General features: G+C 42.4%; 1 protein-coding gene across 1 annotated transcript in view; it reads right to left on the bottom strand.

Annotated features, from left to right (window-relative positions):
- LOC111954296 (syntaxin-binding protein 5-like) overlaps positions 1-14227 on the bottom strand; it is a 186017-nt gene that overhangs the window by 76571 nt on the left and 95219 nt on the right. The window contains exon 5 of the mRNA XM_070435855.1: positions 10810-10944. Within this exon, the coding sequence (XP_070291956.1) occupies positions 10810-10944 (135 nt within the window). The remainder of the gene's footprint in view (positions 1-10809; positions 10945-14227) is intronic.

Genomic DNA, 14227 nt, shown 5'->3' with positions numbered 1-14227 from the left:
GCCAAGCATAATGTGGCAAATGTGTCTGTCATGAGTATACGTCAGGGAATATATCTAGATTCTGAATGAATGAAATATATCGTTATCCCACAAGCTCTCTTGCTTTAAACACAACATATATGGAGAAAAAAATTGCTGGACAAGTAAAACAGACTGACTAGACCAGACATGATCAATGGAAAATCAAATTTAATCAACCAAGATGACGTCTGGGAATTTGGAAGTCACCGGCAAATTAAGTGGAAAAAACCACACTACAGGCGATCCAAACTTTGCTGTATGTCTTTAAACACAAAGTCAAAATGAGGCTCAGTAGCTGTGTGGCTCACGTCTGGTTAGAAAATAACCTAAAAACAAAATATGCTGGGAAAACCACAGAATCCTGATGAGGTGTGGCGGATGGTCTCCTGGAGGAGATCTTCCTCCCAGAACTGGGACTACAGCACCGGCAACTCGGGACAGTCTGCTGGTGGATGGGCGAGACAATGATGTCCCAGATGTTGCCTCAATTGGAGTTTCAGGTCTGCCGCACCCGGGCTGGGTCCAGTCCCTAGACATTGCAATGCCTTCTCTTGCAGAAGCTACCACCGACACTCAGACCACACACCAGTCAGCACACAGAGTTGAGGCGTAGGGCACTGATTCGTCCACCATTGGCATTAGAGGAAGTGAACCCAGGGCAACCAGCACCAGCATAGAAGAGTGGGTCGAAAAAGGGGTTGTAGGATCTCAATGTCGGTCGAGATAATTGGCAGTGAGTCAGCAAAACAGACTCAATGAGGGTGGTTGAGGGCCGGCTTCCAAGGGTGGGGGTTGTGCGTTAAGCGCGAACCCGTGCACGACGTTTTGGGCTTTGCACAGAACACCAGATGGCAAATTCGCGATGGAGTCCCTGTGCCTTAGCCAGATGAAAGCAGTTCACACTGAGCACATGTGACAGACGTGACAGAGTCTGGAGAGCCGTGGAGAACGCAACATCCTCCAGCATGACCGCGGTTTGGCGGTGGGTCAGTCACAGGTGTGGGGTGGCATTTCTTTGGGGGCCGCACAGCCCTCCATGTTGCTCGCCAGAGGTAGCCTGACTGCCATTAGGTACCGGATGAGATCTCAGACCTTGCGTGAGACATATGCTGGTGCGGTGGCCCTGGGTTCCTCCTAATGCAAGACCATGCTAGACCTCATGTGGCTGGCTGTGTCAGCAGTTCCTGCAAAGGAAGGCATTGATGCTATGGACTGGCCCGCCCGTCCCAGACTGAATCCAATGTGAGCACATCTGGGACATCATGTCTCGCTCCATCCACCACACGAGCTGCTCAGAGAGTTGGGCGATGCTTTAGTGTCCAGGTCTGGGAGGAGATCCCTCAGGAGACCATCCGCCACCTCATCAGGAGCATGCCCAGGCGTTGTAGGGAGGTCATACAGGCACGTGGAGGCCACACCCACTACTGAGCCTCATTTTGACTTGTTTAAAGGACATTACATCAAAGTTGGATCAGCCTGTAGTGTGGTTTTCCACTTTAATTTTGAGTGTGACTCCAAATCCAGACCTCCATGGGTTGATAAATTTGATTTCCATTGATCATGTTTGTGTGATTCTGTTGTCAGCACATTCAACTATGTAAAGAAAAAAGTATTTAATAAGAATATTTCATTCATTCAGATCTAGGATGTGTTATTTTAGTGTTCCCTTTATTTTTTTGAGCAGTGTATATACRYTATTCTATTATACTGTATTTTAGTCTATGCCACTCTGACATTGCTCATTCTAATATTTATATATTCCTTCATTCCATTATTTTATCTTTAGGTTGTGAGTATTGCGTGTATTGTTGTTAATTGTTAGATATTACTGCACTGTTGGAGCTAGAAACACAAGCATTTGCTAAACATGTGTATGTGTAACCGGTGTGAAATGGCTAGATAGTTTGCTGGGTGAACGCTAATAGCGTTTCAATCTGTGACGTCACTCACTCTGAGACCTTGAAGAAGTTGTTTCCCTTGCTCTGCAAGGGCCGCGGCTTTTGTGGAGTGATAGGTAACAATGCTTCGAGGGAGGCAGTTGTTGATGTGTGCAGAGGTTCCCTGGTTCGGTGCGAGGAGAGGGACGGAAGGAACACTGTGACATTGATGCTGTTGACCCGGATCACTGGTTGCTGCGGAAAAAGAGGAGGTCAAAAGGGGGGGGGGGTGAGTGTAACCGGTGTGAAATGGCTAGCTAGTTAGCGCGGTGCGTGCTAATAGTGTTTCAATCGGTGACGTCACTCGCTCTGAGACCTTGAAGTAGTTGTTTCCCTTGCTCTACAAGGGCCGCGGCTTTTGTGGAGCGATGGGTAACGGTGCTTCGAGGGTGACTGTTGTCGATGTGTGCAGAGGGTCCCTGGTTTGAGCCCAAGTCGGGGCAAGGACAGGGACAGAAGCAAAACTGTTACATATATGTGACAAATAAATTAGATTTTATTTTATTTGGATTTGGCACATCAAGGGAATTGTAGCCTACTGTTCAGATGGGTTAAATGGAAACTGAAATGTGGACACTGACGATGGGTCTATAACATCTCACACATAGCCTTAATATTAACTCCTGCCGAATTAAGCATTTTTGCATTAAAGTGATACACTAAATGTAGGCAAAATTTGGASTGGAGAAATATGATTTATTTCTTTCAGCATCTTGAGAGAATGTGAATACTCAGTTAGATACTGTCTTTAGRAGTGGAGGCTCCTCAGAAGAGGAAGAGGAGGACCATCCTCCTCAGTGAATMTCATACAAATACAAATAGTGAAACATTAAAAAAGTTATCCTTTTTAGATAAAACTATACTAAATATATTAACATGTCACCAAATAATTGATAAAAACATTGTTTTGCATTGAAGGACTACAGTAGCCTCAGATGCACTCTGTAGGGTAGCACCATGGTGTAGCCGGAGGACAGCTAGCTACTGTCCTCCTCTGGGTATATTGACTTCAAAACAAAACCTAGGAGGCTCATGGTTCTCACCCTCTTCCATAGACTTACACAGTAATTATGACAACGTGCTCCAATTTATTAGAGCTCTTACAGCATGAACTGACATGTTGTCCAKCCAATCAAACAATCAGAGAATGAATCTAGTACTGAAAGCATAAGCTACAGCTAGCTAGCACTGCAGTGCATACAATGTGGTGAGTAGTTGACTCAAAGAGAGAGAAAGATAATAGTTGAACAGTTTTAAACAAATTAATTTATTTCAAAATATGGAGGCAAGAGAGAGAGAGCTAACTATATTTGGTTGACGTTTTTTGTTTTACTTTCACTTTCACTTACCTAGTGAATGCAGCTAGCTAGTTTAGCCTACTCAAACAACATGCTCAAACAGAGAGGGATGCTATGTTAGATAGATGGCTATCCAACACTGGAACTCTTCTAAGTCAAGGTAAGCTTTTGGTTTAATAAATGTATTGCCCCCGGGCCTGCCGGTTAACTGCTAAACTGCTTTCTGACTGTACACTGTGTTGCATGATTGTAGCGAGTTTACTAACACGTTAGGTCTAGTAGCTATGTTGACCATGACGTTAGCGGTCATGATATGAAGGTTTGGCTTGTAAAGTTTTTTTGCCTGGMRACAGACAGCTGCTATGTTGTGCACTGAAGTCTTCAAGCGAAGGGAAAAGGTGAGAGGAGGAGAGKGCYMAGATAGTTSCCAGAAYGAATTATATATACAACGAGCAAAGTGACCATGCTGTTTTTATGTGGCTGCTATGTAAGTGAARTGRGTTMGCATGTGATCAGGTGTGCATTCATTCTMCTGATTCTGTTGAAAAACGTTTCTTAAACGGAAGCAAACAGAARGAAACGGGGATAAACATACCTGAATTTGTGTCACTGTTTGTAAACTTTCATTCATACTGRAGGCTAGGTTGTAGCAAACACATGATGGGTACAGGGAACATAGTATCATGTAGTAGCCTAAACCTATTTATTTTATATTGAGCTGGGTGAATGGAATATCAATGACAGTAATCCAATATGCTGTAATTGTCAGGCCCTGACCATAGAGAGCCTTTATATTCTCTATTTTGGTTAGGTCGGGGTGTGACTAGGGTGGGTAATCTAGGTTGTTTATTTCTATGTTGGCCTGGTATGGTTCCCAATCAGAGGACGCTGTTTATCGTTGTCTCTGTTTGGGGATCATATTTAGGCGGCCATTTCCCCACTGTGTTTTGTGGGATCTTGTTTTTGTGTTGTTGCCTGTGAGCACTCCAGAACGTCACGTTTCGTTTGTTCTTTATTGTTTTTGTMCGTTTCACTTCAATAAATATGTGGAACCCATATCACGCTGCGCTTTGGTCCGAATGTTCTAACGACGATCGTGACAGCGATAAAAAATTATCATCCTCCCTCATCTTATATGGCATGGACCACCACTGGTCTGTAAAAGTGCTGTCTTTATCAGCATAATAAAAGCTGATAGTATTTCAACCACATAAAATATGCATCCAATACGAACTGAAATATTATCAGAAACATGTTGGGTCGTTTTCACAGCTTTCTATTTTCCTGGTCAAACTGATGTCATTTTGAAATGGTGCACAGAAAATAATTCAATTTTTTGGGTAATTGCATTTTCTCCCCGGTCCCCTAACGTCTTTGCTCCGCATTCTATTGATTTATGACATTATTCTGGTGAGCAAGAGTTTATTTAGTCTTGTAGGGTAACATACAACGACAGAAGAGAAGCTGCATGTATCTAATTATAGAGAAGTTGACTAACAAATAGCCTACCAAAATGTCAGAAATGATATGCAGAAACATATCTAAATCAGGTCCCAAAAAATACTGCAGCCCCTGTCAAAAAATCGTTCCACCATTTAGGACTGTAGTCTGCAGCGCATTTTCTATATTAGTGGGTTAGGGCTGGGTGCGGGCCTCAGATTTTCCCTTTATCACATAGTCAGGCGGTTGCGGATGGTTATTAGCAATTGCGGGCGGGTGAACAAATAGCTGACCCGCGTAGGGCTGCGGCGGTGATTACATTTTGTCAGCTAGTGATTGTCAAGCAAATAACTGCTGGTCTCAAGGTAATTGACCATTCATGAACATAAACACATTTTGCATCTCCTGGCTTCCACACCTACAAGCCACTGATACAGACCTTCGGAACATCTACTGTACATTTTAAAAAGTCTAATAAATCCGTTATTTATGRTAGACAGGTCTAAAGAAACATGATATGAAGAAAATGTCATCTATTTCAGAAGAACAGAATAGCATATTCTGAGTTTTCCTTATGTTAGGCCCTGATCTGGATTTGCCATAATATGCCAAATGGCTGTGGGCTACATTAGTTCATTTAGCAGGCAAGATCTGCTTAGAATTCCGTGGCATTATTTGATATTATTTTATAGTATGAAGAAAACAATTGAACATAGTTGAATAAAATAGAAAGAATGATTTCAAATGATTTCTGAGGGTGTGCGCGCACGCAGCTATTCTGTGTTGAGCTGTTAACAAAGAAACAGGTCCTCCTGTATGCTTAATAATTTAGAGTTATTTATGTGATACAAACGTTGGGCTATATGTTTTGATTTTTATTACATTCTAAGACTGCATGATGCAACTCCATTGAAGATTTGAAAAAAGGCACATGAAAGGCATGAGCTCTGCTGTGTTTCGTGCACAGGCTGCACACACTTCATCAGTCTCTCATTCACAATTTGACAAGCACTTGATAATGCCCGAATTTCCTGGCGGCATCCACCTAGTGTGGCCGTAATGCCATATAAAAAATTCCATGTCTTTTGCGGACAGTGGCCGTTGTGCCCTTGGGCTGAATACATTGATGTCAGAGTGATTATTGGGACAATAGAGTGCTGAGTACCAGGCAGTTAACAAGTTTGGAAGGCTACTAATGACCATCAGCAGCATCAGAGCTTGGAGAAGCCCAGTTACCGTGACTAAACGGTCAAGTGAAATTTGACTGCGGTCATGACTCTTTACTGCCGGTGTTGCGGTAATACAGTCCCCGTAACAGCCCCTAGACCTGCGCACCACTACTACACACAATACCCCATAATGTCAAAGTGTAATTATGTTTTTAGAAGTCAATAAGTATTCAAACCCTTTGTTATGCCACGCCTAAATAAGTAGTCCAAATCTGATTAACGAGTCACATAATAAGTTGCACGGACTCACTCTGTGTACAATAATAGTGTTTAACATAATTTTTGAATGACTACCTCATCTCTGTACCCCACACATAGTTATCTGCAAAGTCCCTCAGTRGAGCAGTGAATTTRAAACACAGATTCAATCACAACGACTAGGGAGGTTTTCCAATAGCTCTCAAAGAAGGGAACCTATTGGTAGATGGTTAAAACTTTTAAAAAAGCAGACATTGAATATCCCTTTGAGCATGGTGAAGTTATTAATTACACTTTTGATGGCGTATCAATACACCTAGTCACTACAAAGATACAGGCGTCCTTCCTAACGTGTTGCCGAAAAGGAAGGAAACCGCTCAGGGATTTCACCATGAAGCAAACGGGACTTCCAAAAACAGTTACAGAGTTTAACGGCTGTGAAAGAAGAAAACTGAGGAATAATCAAAACATTCTAGTTACGTCACAACACTAACCAAAATGACAGAGTCAAAAGAAGGAAGTCTGTACAGAATAAAAAATATTCCAAAACACGCATCCTGATTGCAATAAGGCATTCAATTGAAATTCATGGAAATTAAATTAACTTTACATTATATCCTGAATACAAAGTCTTATGTTTGGAGCAAAATCACTGAGCACACCACTGAGTATGACTCTTCATATTGTCGTGACTTGACTTTGACATGAATCTGAAGACATTTATTTATGTAATTAACTATGTTTAATTGTTACCCGGTTAATGAATCATGCAACAATTAACGCATTAGGATCCGGCACCACGAGAGCAGTTCTTTAAAGAGTTACCCTCTCCTGAATTAAACTCTAAAAGGTCCTATCACATCTATAAACAGTCAACGTATTAACCATAACCTCGTATCATATCATCATTCTGACAGTCGTAACCTCCATCTGCAAAAACCCAAGCCATACTTATGATTCAGTACTACACAAATTGGTTTAATTATTTATTTACTATATAAATTAAATGGGAACACAGGATAAACATACACACTTTGCACCGGTTATTGACTGAAGACTTAATACGCTGAAAACAGGTCCCTAGCGGAATGACAACAACATGGCTGCTTGTTAAAGAAGAGATGGAGAGGGAGAGAGAGAGGGACATAGACACTTAAAATTGGTACATTCAGAAACTACTCTCACCTACAGTAACCATATACTTTGCACACAAACCGCCYCCCGCTTTGAGTAAGAAATCCTGAATGTATTTACGTGAAATGCCTGGGTTCGACGGGGATCTCTCTCGGTGAATAGGGTAGCCTTGCCTTGGCAGTTGGGCCTTTTCGCGGCACGCTTGTAAGACTTTGATTGTCCGAAATGGTTCCGACAAGTCTTCTACTGTTGTCCTTCTCTGTAGTTGTCCGATATCCGGTGACTTGTCGTGTAGTCCTGAACAGAACTACAGAGTTGACTTTCCTTCCATTCACTCTTGAAGAGGCTTCTTTGAAGATAGGCTAGCCAGCCGTATTGATGGTTTGAACAGAGTAACAGGATGGTCCTACTTAAATTAGCTTTCATAGATACTTAGGACAGCTAATCAGCCATACCCGTGATTATCTGGGAGGGTAGTGTATCGTCTCCACCTCGTGTTGAGATTCAAAGTTCAAACCACTTTAAACGTGCAGCTGCAGCGTCACATCTTTCTGGTCTGATGTGTTTTTTCTTAACCCATCATTTATACAATTTGTTCAAAAAGGGGAGGTTCCAACAGGTTGACATGCTCTCTGACCTCACTCAGGGCGGTGACTARTCACTGTGCAKAGTTATATATTCATTTAATCTCTTATAGCTTCTCAAATCACATCCCTCTCTTAACAAAAACACTTTAATCATTGTTCATATTACATGCACAACGCATTGTATGGAAACTTCATATATTGGGTATACTTTCCAAGTTACAGTATTTCCTTTATGACGTTGTTAATGACTTCACAAAATAACCAACAAAATAAAATTTGACCATTTCCCACATTCTATGTTAGAAATATTGTTGCAGTATTGATTTACAGCAGGATGTGAGTTGTTAACCCCCCCCCCTAGATATTTCCTTCCCCCCTCTAAGGTGAGAAGGTGTCTGATTTAAGTTAATCATTGCAAACCTGATCTGACCGAATTGGATTCTTGTGGACAGTCAAAACAATATTTTCAAGCATGGTAGTGGCTGCATCATGTTATGGGTATGCTTGTCATTGGCAAGGACTAGGGAGTTTTATTAGGATACAAATAAATGGAATAGAGCTAAGCACAGAAATAATCTTTGAGGAAAACCTGGATCAAATCAAATTGTATTTGTCACATGCGCCAAATACAGGTGTAGAGACCTCACCGTCAAATGCTTACTTACAAACCCTTAACCAACAATGCAGTTCAAGAAATAGATATAAGAAAATATTAACTAAATAAACTGAGGTCAAATAAAAATAAAAACATTAAATAAAATCAAAAAGTAACACAAGAAAATTACATAACAATAACAATGCTATATACAGTGGGTACCGGTACCAATGTCAACGTGCGGGTTTACAGGTTAGTCGAGGTCATTTAATAAGTGACTATGTATAGATAATAAACAGCGTGTAGCAGCAGTGTAGGCGGGGTGGGTGGGGGGTCAATGTAAATAATCCGGGTGGCCATTTGATTAATTGTTATAGTCTTATGGCTTGGGGGTAGAAGCTGTTAAGGAGCCTTTTGGTCCTAGACTTGGAGCTTCGGTTCTGCTTGCCGTGCGGTAGCAGAGAGAACGATCTATGACTTGGGTGACTGGAGTCTTTGACAATTTTTTGGGCCTTCCTCTGACACCGCCTAGTGTCAGAGGTCCTGGATGTCAGAAAGCTTGGCCCCAATGATGTACCGGGCCGTACGCACTACCCCCTGCAGCGCCTTACYGTCAGATGCCSTSCAGTTTCCATACCAGGCGTTGCCATATCAGTCTACTTTCCACAGACACTAGGAGACAAATTCACCTTTCAGCYGGACAATAACCAAAGACACAAGGCTAAATATACACTGGAGTTGCTTACCAAGACAACATTGAATGATCCTCAGTGGCCTAGTTACAGTTTAAAACTTAAATTGGCTTAAAGATCTATGGCAAGACTTGAAAATGSCTGTCTAGCAATGATCAACAACCAACTTGACAGAGCTTGAAGAATTTWAAAAAGAATAATGCTCAAATATTGTACAATCCAGTTGTGCAAAGCTCTTACAGACTTACCCAGAAAGACTCACAGCTGTAATCGTGATTCTAAAATGTAATGACATTAATGTTTCATTTTTTATATATTTTTTTCCTTCCACTTTGACATTACAAAGTATTTTGTGTAGATTGTTGACCAAAAAGTACAYAGAAATACATTTTTATCCCACCTTGTAACACAACAAAATGTGGAAAAAGTCAAGGGGTGTGAAAACTTTCTGAAGGCCCTTCACACAGAGTCACACAGAGACACACACACGCCCACACAAACACATGTTTGTGCGTGTATGGGTTAAGCGTGTATGGGTTAAGGTGTTTGAGATGTTGAGTTCAGTTTTTGGAAACAGAGAGTGAAAGTGAGAGAAGCAGGGGAAAGGATAAAGAGGGGAGAGGAGGACACACTGTGTTCAGTAGAGCATATATACAAGTGTGTTGACGTGTCCCTTTAGTCAGGGAATACCATGCCAGCTCCAGGACTGTCAGGCACTACTCCTCAGAGACCCATACTGTCACCCGTTCCTCTCCTCCACCTCTCTTCTTCCTCTACTTGTCTACCCCGAACAACCTTCCCTTTCTCTACCCACTCTTTCCTTCCTCTCCTCTATCCCCTCACCTCTCCATCTCTCCTAACCCAACACCCCTCCTCTATCAATTCCACTCCTCTCCTCTCTTCCCTGTCCTCTCTTCCCCTTCTGGCTTTTTCTCTCCCTCTCATCTCCTTTCCCCCTSTCCTCCTCCCTTTCCTCTCAGCACTGTCGAGACAGGACATCTGTACATGCCCAACACTGATCTTAACAGACATCTGTTCCGCCCCTCACTACGAGACAGGAAGAGACAGGATTGGGAAAATGCTACAAAACTCAAGATTGAATTATGCAAGAGCTCTAGAGCAGAAACAAAATGGAGGATGTCAACAGCAACACAAATATTTGACCCTGCTGGTCATCTACGAACATTTCAACATCTTGGCCATGTTCTGTTATAATCTCCACCCGGCACAGCCAGAAGAGGACTGGTCACCCCTCATAGCCTGGTTCCTCTCTAGGTTTCTTCCTAGGTTCTGGCATTTCTGGGGAGTTTTTCCTAGCCACCGTGCTTCTACACCTGCATTGTTTGCTGTTTGGGATTTTAGGCTGGGTTTCTGTACAGCACTTTGTGACATCAGCTGATGTAAGAAGGGCTTTATAAATACATTTGATTTGATTTGACAAATAACCAGTGAAATAGCCCAGTATCTTACAAATACTTCAACCCCATGCTGAAGAGGCCTACTAAATAAGAGTCAGATAGTGACTCACATCCTTTCTCCTTCACACCTGCAGTTACTGAAGCCACCAGGTGTGGATGAAGCCTAGAGGTGACTAAGAGGCTCTTTGATAGCTATGTCCATTCCACCACAAGCCGTTGTGACAGTGTGACGAGYAGAAGAGGCTGGTGTTGACACTCACAGTTCGATGGCTTTGTTCCACATGATGACGTAGCCTGAGAGTGTGAAGGACTCCACGTTGACGATGTGGATGTTTCCTTTCTCTGTGCCGATGTACAGCCATTTACTTTGGAAGGGCAGGTGGACGAACGTGATCCTGGAAGATGGAGAGAAATMAGAAAGTTGATGTAGGAGTTAAGAGACACAGAGAAATAGAGACACAGAGAGGTAGTAAAAGTAGTAGCATTAGACAAAGAGAGAGAAAAAAAGAGAAAGACAGAAGTGTTTTGCTGATGATATCCTATTTGCATTTAAAACACAGAAACTGTGTAGTTTAAGAATCTTCCTTGTTTTCTACAGTGAGCTAAAAATGCTGAGCTGAGACCAAGGTGACGGTGGAGGTGTTTAAAACTCTATTGGGCACCTAATTYCCGGACTGATACGAGAGAAGAGGACTGGACCAGAACACATGTTACCCTTCCTTCCCTGCTCTCCATTTATCCGTCTGTTTCATCTTCATTCTTTCATCAATTTGTCCAATAATTCCACTCGTCCTTCAACCATCAATTAATCCATCCATCCATCTCTCTATGTGAAGTTTAATGAACGGTCAAAAGCTTTTGAAACCTACATCAGTCTCTACCTGAGTCAGCTTCTACCCCCAAGCCCTAGGACTCCTAATAGGACTCCTAAATATTCATGACTGCTAAATAGTTCATTACMGTTTACCCAAACTATCTGCACTGAATCTATCTTGCACTGACTCTATGCACAATCACAAGACTACACACTACCATATACATATTCACACACACTGCACTGACACTCTCACACAAAGCCCATGCACATTCACTACATACGCACGTGCATACATAACACACACACGCATACCGACAACACAAACACACATACACACATACCTCCACCTTACCTGTCACCCTAGACCCACTTCGATTTGCTGACAATGCAATCGCCATCACACTGCCTTATCCCATCTGGACCAGAGGAAAACCTWTGTAAAAATGCTGTTTATTGACTATAGCTCAGCATTCAACACCATAGTACCCTCCAAGATCATCATTAAGCTCAAGGCCCTGGGTCTGAACCCCGCCCTGTGCAATTGGGTCCTGMACTTCCTAACGGAGCGCKCCCAAGGTGGTGAAGGTAGGAAACAACATCTACACTTTGCTGATCCTCAACACTGGGGCCCCACAAGGYTGRGTMCTCAGCCCCCTCCTGTACTCCCTGTTCACCCATGACTYCGTGGTCATGCACGCCTCCAACTCAATCATGAAGTTTGCAGACYACACAACAGTAGTAGGCTTGATTACCAACAATGACGAGACAGCCTACAYGGAGGAGGTGAAGGCTCTGGGAYTGTGGTGTCAGGAAAATAACCTCTGACTCAAGGTCAACAAAACAAAGGAGACTTCAGGAAACAGCAGAGGGAGCACCCCCCTATCCACATCGATGGGACAGCAGTGGAGAAGGTGGAAAGTTTTAAGTCCCGGGCATACATATCACTGACAAACTGAAATAGTCCACCCACACAGACAGTGTGGTGAAGAAGGCGCAACAGCGCGGACCAGAGACTGAAAAACAGCTTACAAGCTTATTCTCAAGGCCATCAGACTGTTAAAAATACAATCACTAGCACAGCAAGGCTGCTGCTACAAATACACAGACTTCAAATCATTGGCCACTTGGAGATGGAACACTAGTCACTTTAATAATGTTTACATATCTTGCATTACTCATCTATATGTAATACTGAGATGGATCTCCCGGGGGCGTAGTGGTCTTAGGGCACTGCATCGCAGTGAGCTTGCGCCACTCAGAGTCCTGGGTCGCCGCCCCAGGCTGGGCTGGGTTCGCGCACCAGGCTCTGTCGCAGCCGGCCGCGCAACCGGGAAGATCCGTGGGCGACGCACAAGTTGCATAGCGTCGTCCGGGTTAGGGAGGTGTTGGCCGGTAGGGATATCCTTGTCTCAGTATGTAAACAAATAATTAAAAAAATGTAATAAAATGTATGCACTCTACTGTAAGTCGCTCTGGATAAGAGCGTCTGCTCTTGGCCGGTAGGGATATCCTTGTCTCAGTATGTAAAAATGTAATAAAATGTATTGCACTCTACTGTAAGTCGCTCTGGATAAGAGCGTCTGCTCTTGGCCGTAGGATATCCTTGTCTCAGTATGTAAAATGTAATAAATGTATGCACTCTTACTGTAGTCGCTCTGGATAAGAGCGTCTGCTAAAATGACTAAAGGTAAATGTAAATACTGTACTCTATACTATATCTTTATACTATGCCGCTGTCACGACTTCTTCCGAAGTCGATGCCTCTCCTTGTTCGGGCGGTGCTGGCGATCGACGTCACCGGTCTCTTAGCCATCATTGATCTATGTTTCATTTTCCGTTGCTTTTGTCTGGTGTTCTTACACACCTGGTTCAATCCCATTCATTTATTGTGTGTTTTAACCTCTGTTTCCTGTCATGTCTTGTCAGAGATTGTTTATTGTTATGTTCATGTTCATGGATTGGTGTGCGACGGGTCTTTTACCCACATTTATGTTATTATGGACTTTGGTTTTGGAGTTTATGTTTAAGTTATTAAAATACTCCTTTATACCAAGTTTAATTCTCCTGCGCTTGACTTCCCTGCCACCTACATACACGACGTGACAGCCGCTCGACATTGCTCATCCATATATTTATATATTCTTCATTCCATTCCTTTACTTAGATTTGTGTGTATTAAGTATTTGTTGAAATGTGTTAGATTTACTTGCACTGTCGGAACTAGAGCAACAGCATTTCGCTATACCCGCAAATATATGCTAAACCTGTATATGTGACCTATACAATTTGATTTGATACAACACAACACATACACACTTTTGCACTCATCATTTGCTGCTGCTACTCTGTTCTTCATTTTACTCTTATTATTATCTATCCTGACGTCTATCCACTTTCCCCCTGCCTTCATGTACATCATTACCTCAAATACCTTATTTTATCTATCCGGATGCCTAGTCTCTTTACCCTGCCTTCATGTACATATCTACCTAAAATACCTATATTATTATCGTATCCGGATGCCTAGTCCTCTTACCTGCCTTCATGTACATATCTACCTCAAATACCTTATTTTACTATCCTGATCTAGTCACTTTACCCTGCCTCATGTACATATTACCTCAAATACCTCATACCCCTGCACACTGATCTGGTACTGGTACTCCCGTATATAGCTCCTTCTTGTGTATTTTATTCTCTCGTGTTACTATGTTTTCTTGTGTATAATACATTGTTTTAAACTCTTATAGTTTGGAAGGTTCATAGGCAAGCATTTCATAGTTAAGTCTACATCCGTTGTATTCGACGGAATAGTGACAATACAATCTTGATTGATTTGACCTAATGACCCAATGGGTCCA

Source organism: Salvelinus sp. IW2-2015, linkage group LG28, assembly GCF_002910315.2.
Source record: "Salvelinus sp. IW2-2015 linkage group LG28, ASM291031v2, whole genome shotgun sequence".
In the NCBI taxonomy this organism is placed as follows: Eukaryota; Metazoa; Chordata; class Actinopteri; order Salmoniformes; family Salmonidae; genus Salvelinus; species Salvelinus sp. IW2-2015.
This window is presented reverse-complemented; position numbering and strand designations above follow the sequence as displayed.